General features: G+C 35.3%; 1 protein-coding gene across 2 annotated transcripts in view; it reads right to left on the bottom strand.

Moving 5' to 3' along the window:
- Window positions 1-10,584, bottom strand: part of lcorl (ligand dependent nuclear receptor corepressor-like) — a 17,878-nt gene extending 7,294 nt beyond the window's left edge. Inside the window, exons 1-7 of one of the 2 annotated variants that reach the window (XM_024289476.2) lie at window positions 10,184-10,584; window positions 9,248-9,313; window positions 7,087-7,175; window positions 6,627-6,753; window positions 5,430-5,642; window positions 5,231-5,300; window positions 110-4,420 (exon numbers count right to left, since the gene is read on the bottom strand). In XM_024289476.2, coding sequence (XP_024145244.1) covers window positions 3,376-4,420; window positions 5,231-5,300; window positions 5,430-5,642; window positions 6,627-6,753; window positions 7,087-7,175; window positions 9,248-9,313; window positions 10,184-10,277 — 1,704 coding nt within the window. In that variant the 5' untranslated portion in view covers window positions 10,278-10,584 and the 3' untranslated portion in view covers window positions 110-3,375. Of the gene's footprint in view, window positions 1-109; window positions 4,421-5,230; window positions 5,301-5,429; window positions 5,643-6,626; window positions 6,754-7,086; window positions 7,176-9,247; window positions 9,314-10,183 lie in introns of those variants that run through there. The other variant, XM_024289474.2, reaches the window with a different exon arrangement.
- Window positions 10,585-11,004: the final 420 nt, after the last annotated feature.

An 11,004-nucleotide genomic window follows, 5' to 3' on the forward strand; every position in this document is an offset into this window, starting at 1 on the left:
GAGTAACACATTTCTGTACAAACTAAACAAATGACCTTTCATCATTATAAAGTTCATCTGAAAAACCACAAAATAAAACCATTATGATAAAAAGAAGCAGAGAATCTGATGAGGTTACAGGGCTGTTTAATTGATATGATGTTGAAGGCAAATGATGACATTCTGCTGAAAGCAGGATTGTGGAAACGCCTAAATTTCTTCTTACAGCATTTTTGCAGACAAACTGACATATTCAATTCATGTTACATTTAGCTAACAGGTAAAATAGACAGATATAAATGTCTACTTGTCTGTTACAAGATGTTATCAGTCAGCTCAAAGTAACATTACAATTTTTATTGTTGAATTTGTAATTATAAAATGACATCATGTGATAAAAAAATCAATATTAATAAGTAATAACAACCACAATAATTTAAAGTGTAATTTTTTTTCAATAAATAACTTATTTAAGCAAATATTTAGAAGCGCTCATGCAACTGTAGCAATAGAGATATCACACTGCATCAAGGTGCCCGAAAATTAAAATAAAATTACAACCAACAAAAGAAAATTTGAAATCACAATCAATAAATAGGTAAGCAGCAACAACACAAAAACCCGGCTCTAAAATTGAAATGAGTCAAAAATCATAGTGCAATAGTTGATTTATGCATAAGTAGTCTGCATTCACTTCTCTGATTAAACAAGCATTTTCATTAAAAAAATTTTATTTTCCCTCTAAATAAATAAGACTAAATAAAATATTTTTTTTCCAACTAATAAAGGTAAATTGGGCCTTGAATGACATAGCAGATCCTTCCCAGAGTTGAGATGATGGGGCGGCAAAGCTGCAGCCGTGTACCAATTATAAGCAGATACATTCACGATTTGAGTAGTTACCACGGTTACAAAGTTACATCTTTACATCTTTCTAAAAAACAAACCTGCAATATCACCAAAGATATCTGGGAGGGGGAAAAACACAAAGAACAAGATTTATTTCATTTAAATTGAAATTAAATATATTAAATTTCTATAAAATGGCTTAAGATATTAATTTAGGTGCAGAATTTTGCTGAGGTCTTTTCAATGCAACAAACAAACATTTAATGTTCTTCATGAGACAAAGAACAAAAAAGTGTTAGCACACTTCTTAGCGCAAGTCCAAGGACTTGATGCTCAACCCAACGCTGAATAAAGTTCAGAGGTAATTTGAGTAAAAGGAGGCGAAGTTTGTGAAAGACAAGCTGATGATGCAGCAAATCAAAGTAGCTTTTTATAGCTAATCTCGAAATGCTGCCTTAGTGGTCATATTTTTTAAAGTTTGCAGAGGAAGAAACTAAACGGACACATCACACTGACGTCTTTAAATCATAACCTACTGTAGCCTTGTGCAGCAGACACTACCATCAATAACAATAAATCATACACATGCAACAAATGCTAATCTGGCTTTTAGGCTCATGCTATTCACTGCATTTGTAAGTTATCAGTGTTAGACAAAGCTATGGATCTTTGTGAAAAGAACAGTCGATTCAAGCAGCAGTCATGTATGAGGTTAACAGTTTAACAGTTAAGTAGCAGAAGAAAAAAGACCTGATAATAAACAGAAACATTACACGTACAACAAAACAACAAGACGTTCTCCTCAGCTCATCAGGGCACATTTTAAAGCATGCTTCATTCCAATAACACTCAATAAATGGTTCAGACTAGCTTGCGTGTGGGGAAACTAAATGGCTTCAAGATATTCTCTTACAAACAAAACAAAAAACCTCAGTTTTGATGATTAGCCACCACAGAATTTAAATATATACAAACTTCCCTGTGTGACTTGAGGTTCTATAATAAATTTGAATTTATTATAATGGCTTGAGTAAGTTTGGGAAAAATAAAGCTGAGAAAATCATCACTCCTTGTCTTAGGATGTTAATATTGGGCAATCATGTATATTCTAATAAATCAACAACTAAAAAACGTAACCGTAGCCAAACTTTTTTCAAAACTGATTCACCTTTTTAGACAGATTCCAGGCTTGAAGCTAGTTAAAAGCTGATTTCACTTAAAATAATTAAAAGGAAAATCAAGATCTTCCACAGCTACAAAACAGAAAAGAAGTAACATCACTTTTTATTATTATTCTGTAATGTTTTCTAAATTTCTTTGGAGGATTTGGGTTTTATTCTAGTTTTTCTGTCAAATAATTTCCTAACATGCATTGATAGCATGTTTTATTTACACATCAACATTAGTGTGAATTTACATGCTGTTGTAATTTGGATTTGTCAAGGCCAGCTGAGATTTTAAACCACCCGACAGTAGTTTGAGTAAAATCTAATTACAAACTGCATTAATGCAGCATTAGTGCTGCAAAACTTTTTCCTAATTTTTTGATATGTTTGTCTCTTTATAACCCTGACATTAGAGCTGCTTTACACCAATAAAATGGTGCAATCATTTTTCAAAGGTGAAGCCAGTTAAAAACAGAAAAAGAAGTCCAAGTAAGGCATTGAACCATCCCTTTGTCTGGTTTAGTAGAGAAGGAGATTAAAAAGTTCTATTGTGTTTCTCAAACTGTAAGAACCTTAACCTTTGAAAAAAGACAAAGAGCATCTCAATAAATAACATGTTTTCAAAAGTTTATCTTTTGCCTGCAAACATATTCTCTAAGAAGAATAATTTTCATCTGAATATTTTCACTAATTCTGCTGCAAAGTGGGTTATTGTGTATGTTTTCAAATATGGCGATCCAGTATGTAAAACTTTTATAGTCTGAGTCTTTTCTAACAAATGAAACATTTTAAAATGTTGAGTGGAACAAATCTGAAAGATGTAATATTATGTTATGTTTGTAACTGCCAAACAAAAACACAGATTTGTTTGTTAATTAAATGTAAAGAGCAAATATTGGAATGCCAGACACCTCAACTACCATCCAAAGCATCTATATTTATATAAATATTGGGAAATTGACACATCTGGAGGATGGTATCAGAAGGCTCTGGTCTAAACCTTCTTCTTTTAGTGTTTGAGATTTGTTGATAAATAGGTAAGGAATACAAAAGAAAGAAAAGCACAATTAATTCTTTAGGAGTTTTAGCTTCAGTGATAAAATCAGTGAGGAGTTTAGCAGCCCATGTAAACAAACGGTGCATGGAGCACCACTACTTCTTGTAGAAGGCTGTTTTTCACGAATGCTTTGAGTACAGCCGAGGACCCGATGAGAAAAATACAAGCCCAAGTGTGACTGTCACATTGAAGACACAGTAAATACCTGAATATTAACTTCTGTGTGTTTTGTAAAGGCATGAGTTGTGTTTCTGTCTCCAGAAAACGCGTTTGTTGTAAGAAGTGATCTGTTCAAGTGTTGAGGAGTTTGAGGCGTTCCGTGGTCTAGAACCTCTTTGCATCGACAGATGAGGCAACATTTCCTGAGTTGGTGGAACTGGTTATGGTACCAGAACCTGATGAGTAAAAGTTAGTAGATTTCCTTTTAGGAGGGTTCTTCAGTGTTCCAGTGCGCTCTTTAACTTTGTATTCCAGTGTGCTGTGGGGCACTCCGTAAACCCCCTGGGCCTTAGACACGCTCATGCGACCAGCCATCACCATGGTGATGGCCTCTTCCATCATCTCGTGGTCATACTGACGGTATCTTCCGCGCTTTTTTCTAGGTTGTTTATCTTTATCCTGGCAACCCAATCCTTCGTCTGACTCGTCCAGGGGGAATTCTCGCGGTCCCAGGCCATGAGGTAACTGGCTAGCACTGCCCAGACAGCCTTGTGCCAAGAGAGGAGGTTTGAGTTTGAAGAAGGATGAGGATCTGGCGGATGCCGTGGACAAACTGCTAGTGCCTTCGGTAAGTGAGGTACGTTGATATAAGTTTTCAGGAGTGCTGCAATTCTCAGCCGAGATTGACCGGTTCTGGTCAGAAATGGGACGAACCTGAGGAATACGTAGAGGTGTGGGTGGATCTAGACTGGGAGTAGGGCTTGGCGGGGGCTGCAGAGTATCCCTGAGCTGAGAGAAACACTGGGGGAGAGTTTTTTGGAGACTGACTGGTTGGTAGAGCGTGAGGGGGGACGATGAAAAGCCAAAATCTCCATTCTCCTCGGCTTCGCCCCCAATTTCTGCTTGCTCTGTCCATGTGGCCACTTTCTGCAGAACAAGACGGGCTTCACCACCTAAAGTTGATATCAGACTCTGTGAAGTCAGTCCGTCTCTGAAATCTCCACTTCCTGGCGTCAGCTGGTCAAGGATCGCCTGCCTCCCCTTGGCCCAGATGTCCAAACCTTGCTTCAAGGTCTGCAGCGGTATTCCATAAAGCAAAGCAGCCCGCTGCTCGTGCAACCTCCCTGAACGAATATCCTTCAAAGCCTTGGACAGCAGCCCCTCTGACAGCTCCCAGCTCCTCTCAGTGTACTCGGGCTTGTGCTGCCTCCTAGGGATGGGAGGACCAAACATCAGGGTCAGGATGGAGGGGTTTGATTTAGGCATAGGGGGGACAGGGGGTGCAGACCCAGGGGTCCACTCCTTTATGCCTTGTGTTGGTAACATCACTGCAACAGTTAGTTTCATGTCTGTATGTTCTCAGTCTGTTTGTGGGCCCTCAAACACACTGCTGCTGTGCGTCTGTCATGCGCACGCGTTCTTTGTGCGTGGCAAAGCCTCTTCACGTCCGGTGGGACAGTCTGTGAATGGCTGGGGTTACTTTGGTGCTCACACACACCTCCTGTAGTTTTGTGATATCCAGTGAGACTCCTACATGCTTGACGGTTGAGTCATCAAAAGTCATAGTAAATAGATCAGTAAAAAGGAAGTGAAATCGTTGGTCCTTTCAGTGAACAATCATGTATATAAATATAAAACAGCCTTTGGTGTGACGTTACCGCTCAAGAGATAAAAGAGTCAACCCCACAGAACCAAAAACATCAAACTAGGTTCCAAAAACTAATCAAACATTAAGAATTCACTCCAAAAGTAACTGTTATTCAGGCACAGGTGGTGGTAACTATACAATTAAAAAAAAAAAAAAAAACAGCGTGTTGGCTTGAACAGTGAACACCACAGAATTGATGCTAGCCTGTTTGTCATTTTACAGTTTGACAGCAGATGCTGTAGCTAGCAAGAGTATTTTTACAATTGTCTATTTTCTCAAATGCTCCTTTTCTTGATAATTTGAAATAGAATGTTTAAATATTTTTTTCAAACATAGTATCAGATAAATGAAAACAAATACAAAGACACTTACCCTGAAGTTTTATGATTAGAAGATGATGAAACTGTGGCACAATTCCGTTTGGAGAGGTCCAGGGCGCCATCTATTTCATGGAAAATGTATATTATTAAATATTTGGTTTAATTTTTTTTCATTTTTTTTGCACATAAAAAATAAGGAAATTAAAAACTCTTTTGGAAAGATAATTGGGGTTTTTAAAGGTTTCCCTTACCAATTTCAGGTTGATCTTCTTTCTCCTCCTGTGTTCTGCTCACTGTGAGGTCTAGAGGGGCATCGGATGCTTCCGATGAAGGAGAGGATGTCCTTGAAATATAATTTACATTTGTGCACTTTGATGCATACTCCACAGCAAACTGATGGATCATCTTCTTCATCAGCTCCTGGGCTACCAGAGGTATGTTTGAGTCACAATCCTGGGTCACATCTGAAAATACATCAAAGTAATTGAATAAAAGCAGCACATAAACACATGGAATATCAATCTGTAGCTCCAACAGAATACAGTAATAGATTGAGAACTGGAAATGTACTAAAGCTCCATATTTAAAAATCTCAACACCTTAAGACAATATGGTTTGTCAAATGTATTCAGCTGTTTACAGTTATTAACATCACCCCTTGACTCATCATAATAATAGTGCAGTATGTACATCAAATTGATTATTTTCTAAAGTATCAACCATCAGTCTCAAGCCAACAACATATCAACATATAGAAGACTGAATATTGGTTTTGAAAGCAACTAGAAAAAACTAAGCTTTTACAAATGAAATATGACTCACAACTACTGTGCTGCTCTAAGCAGTATCACCACAGTGTGTGTGTCTGTATATAAATATATATATATATATAAATTATGTTGCTATGCAGACTTGCCATGCATCCCTTTAGCGACTGTAATTTCTCATATTCAGCTATGGTTGTTTGGTTACTTAAAATACATCTATACCAGCAACTTAAGCATTCTATTTCAGAAAATTATTTATCTTATACATACTGGACACAAAATTATACACTACTAATAAATTATCATTGCATTATTTTCCCTAAAGCTCCCAAATTTCTATAAGAGGGATTGCCAAAGTCATCTGACAAAGAGATATAATAACTAAACAATGAATCTGATTGAACAAGAAATGAAAGGAAAAAAAGAAAATTATGGTAATATGTGAATAACAATGTAGCATCTAATGCCAAAGTATCTTTCCTTACTAGGGAATACTTCCCTTTCTTGTATAAAGCTGTTAATTAAAAAAATGCAACAATTATCCATAACATTATCAAAATAATCAAACTGTTCCAAAAAGTATCTGCCTCTTCTATCAGACATTTGCACATGAGGACAGGCGTCCCTAGATGATGACCTGGAAGCAGGAAGTCAGATCAGGAAAAAATGAACTCGGCTCACCTTTTTTGTGAAACACAGCGTGGAGGAATCTTTGAGCTGCATGGCTGCTGTCAGATATAGTTGGACCCTGACAAGAGGAGTAATCAGAGGGGGGAGAGAGGGGTGACAAGGGGACAGCTTCTTGATCCTTTAGGGGGAGAGAAGAGAAAAATCAACATAAAGACACTTTCACGCAACAGAAAATCTACTTCTACTGACATCACTTCACTGCAACCATCTGCAGTGTAAATACAGACACATTATTATTGCATACTTAGGAACCTCATTTTTGTTTCTTGTTAGCATTAAATTAAATGTCCATTTTTGTGTTGAAGGCTCTAATACCTTAAACATGATAATTAGCATTTAATTAGCTTTTCACAGCTTTACGCTGACAACACTTTCTGTTCCAATTATCTATTTTGACAGGGAAGTGTAAAAATCTTTATGCTTTGAAGATGATTCAAAATATGAGTCTTACACTGAGTTTTTCCAGCAAAAGTTGGCAGAATGAGCATTGACTGCGGGTTGTTTCTGGGGACCAATCATCCACTTCTTCAGGCTCACAATCTGAAAGATAAAACAACATACTCAGGGATTAGAACATGATGCCAAATTCAAAATAATTGGTGAATTTATAAGGCATGTTTTTTTTTTTTAAGAATCAAATAAAGAAAATAATTTTGTTAAAAAAATTATATCACTAAGCTTTTATGCTTCCAACTGCAGTAATTACAATCATGCATTGTCTCAAATCCTCAAATAAAACCTCAGACTTTTGGGTTCTTTACTAAGAAACACTTTAAATATAAATAATATTTGTGTTTCTAAAAATTACATATAAATAAATGCATGAATATTTTAATATTACTACTACTATTTTAAGAAATAAGTCAATAAATTATCTTCAAAATGTACACCTTACCATAAAAATGAACCAAATACTTATACATATTTTTAATTATAACTAAATACTGCGTACTAGATCTATAATTTTGAAAACGTATGTGGCTGGCTATACAAAACAAAAGCTGAACACAAAAGCAGCTAGAACTTTCAGCAGACTGAATGTATAAACTAAAGACATTTTTAAAAGTTTGAGGTAAGGAGATACATGAAGAGGTATATTAATGTTTCACCAAAAATAATAAAAAGGACAATCAGAAAAGCAAACTGACATGTTAAGCACAAACTAACTTAGAGCATAAAGGACAAGGCATTTATCAAGACTGTCGTGTTTCATCATAAGGGTAATATTTACCAAATAGGTGTAACAAAAATAAGATAATGCACAGAAAGCAAATGACACAATTTAAAGTTCTCCCAAACTTAATTCACTGCAACAGCCTATTTGTCATACATATTTCCAACATGTCTTTGCTAACTTTATTTTGTTGTTGCTAATATGTATTCACTTTACACTTTGTTACCCAGAAGATGAACTAAGGTAACTAAAATGTTAAAAAATATATTTCAGTGAGGCACGCTTTCAAATCCATTACAATAATTAAAATTGCAAGGATTTTTTTTTTAATGTTGATGCAACTTTTAAAAAATATGAGGAATAGATTTATATATTTTTTGGATACCACAATACAAAATTATCCAAGCACCACTTCATAAAGAACCATTATTTATCAGAAAAATGTAGACAAATACCTTATTATTGTGATAAACTAATGTAAAGCAAAAAAAATTAAAATTGACATTCACATATCAAACCTAAAATTAAACAATGTTTTAAAAAAAGCTAATTTAACTCAGATGCCTCATCTATTTTTGTTTTGCTTTTTTCATAATTTGAAAAATGTACAATCTGCTACTTTAGATTTAAACAAGGGAGGCATTTTACCTGATTAAAACTATTAAGAAAACATCTAAATAACATCAAAAACTAAAAAATATTTTTGTAAATATAATTTAACAGCAGAAACTGTCTTTCAATCAGGTTATCGTATCTCTTGGTTGCAGTTTCAAATTTTACACTATGCTGTAATATAAACAAAGCAGTGAGAAATTAAGAGATTTAAACAATGTCCAAATGAATTCATGCCAGTAATCTAACAAACGTGTGAAGTCATTTGATTAGGCAAATTTTGTACTCAAAAATGACGAGTGTTATAATCCTAAAAATTAAATCATTCTTTTTTAGAAAAAAACGAAATAATATTTTTTGTCAATAAACCAATGAAGACGTGCTTTCATAAAAACCCCTAAAATGCTTGTGGCACAATTCTGCTATGTGCAAGGCCAAAGGAACATTGAATGAAGGTCAACTTAAGTTGGGGGTGGGCACTTAACTGATTTAATTATACAAAGTGTCAACAATGTCAAAGAACAAAGGACTTGCCGTAAAAGCACAGAGAAAAAAAAATATTGCTGCTTTAGAAAATCATTATTTCAGCTCAATTTCCTTCCATCACCCAGAAAATCATTCTCCTTTTTTCAAAGAAAAGCAAAACCAAAAGGCAATACATCAACATAGCCACAAGCAACATAAAACTCAACATTTTTAATTGTTTGACACTCAAATAGTTTTTTCTAACCTAGTAATTAGTGTGAGTGACAAGTGAGCAAATACATCCAAGGTTTAATTCATCAAATATAATGTTTAATTTATGTTTGCAAAATCAATAACTTACCAACAAATAAACTGAGATCCTTCAGGAGCATCGGCCCATAAATTCCCTCCAGGATTGTTTCAAAGCCTGCAAAACAAAAAGGAACAATCAATATTGATGTGTATTAGACGGGTGACATGCTTGACATTTGGGTACAGCCTGTTCTCTTCAGTTTTTCCTTTCACTCACGTAAACATGGACAACCACCTACTGTGTTGTTGCAGTTTTTAATAAAGTTCAAAAGTTCAGCGCTGTTTAGCTCAGTATATTTCACTCAAATAAAAACACATAATAAAGTGTTGAAAAGTAATATTTTCTTAAATGCATTTTAACCTTTTATTTGTTTGCACCAACTGTAATACCACAACTTACAATAAAGGAAATTAGCAGCAGAATTTGGCTGCTGTCCATGCCGGCTTCCTCAGTAAACTACTCAATATCACGTTGTGAAAAGAAAATAATAAACGCGAATAACAAACCACTAGTGTAAATAATTTTGTCGAGATTAACTAACATTAGTTTGCTTAGAATGTAAACACAATTTTCCCCTACAAAAAACAATAGCCCTAGCTTAGCAACATTTTTAGCCTAGCTAAAAAAAATATATTAATGTGTAAACATTTTCAGGGAAAAGGCAAATAGGATGTTGCACTGATGACAGATACATGCATAAATGAAATACTGAGCATTATTAAAGCGTTTACAAACATTAACAACCCGTTAATAGCTAAATAGCTGCCTGACGGGCTTCGGGGACAAAGACTAAACGCAGAGGTGCAGTAAAGTAGACGTTAGCCGCTACTGTTCACCTCCTATGGAGCTCAGGGTTACCAACGAACTGAGAGCTAGCTAGCATCAAGTAGCGCTACGACATGGCTCGCGCGACCAATTCTTTCGCTGTCGGCTACTGAAGTCCATTTTTTTTCTCTTATAATGGATAAATATAATAGCTCATACCGACGCAGTGTATCAGTCTGTGTCGCCAAGAATCCAGTTCCCGCCGAAACCCTTTCCTTTCTGCCGTGCATTTGGAGCACTGCACGGCCGCCATTCTCGCTCCTGCCCCCCTCTCTCCCTCTGGCTGAGCGTCAAGAAGAGGCAGACGGACAGAGCGGTGATCCCCACAAACCACCACTAGGGGCAGTGTTTCACCACTTTTTCATGCTCCAATAGTCTTTTCGGATCGATCAAAGTAAACATCGCATAATGTAATATTAGGAGCATGCAAGATGACACAGGAAGTAGTAGAAAAATAAAAAGGTTAAAAAATGATTTTTAATCAACTTAAACAGGTTTTTATTGACTGCTGTTTTGTCTCATTTGTGTAATGAGTTATTTGTCCATCCATTGAGGCTCTTTGGAAAAACGCTATTGCTTAATAAAGGTAAATTAGATATGTGATAAATAAGTATTTTATTTTGAAAAGAAATTACAATAGTTATTAATACTGAAAATATAAGATTGTTGTAATTTAATTATTGTAAATGCTTAAAGCTATCTTTTATGAATGAACGGATTAAGGGCTACAAAAACATAAAAAAATGTATTTTGATAAACGTTGAAGTGGGACTATGTATGACTATGCTGGGTTTTGATTAGTCGTAAAAAAAATAAAAAAATAAAAAACTGGACCAAATGGCTCTTTTGGTGTTAAACGTCACAGGCATTTTGTATTATACATTTATTTGAATTGTTAAGCTTTATAATTTCTTCTTCTTTGTCTTTTGGTAATTCATTCAACCCTCTCCTGTGCATCATTCTCAGTCACACCTATCACA

The sequence above is a fragment of the Oryzias melastigma genome, linkage group LG1 (genome assembly GCF_002922805.2).
Source record: "Oryzias melastigma strain HK-1 linkage group LG1, ASM292280v2, whole genome shotgun sequence".
NCBI classification, from domain to species: domain Eukaryota; kingdom Metazoa; phylum Chordata; class Actinopteri; order Beloniformes; family Adrianichthyidae; genus Oryzias; species Oryzias melastigma.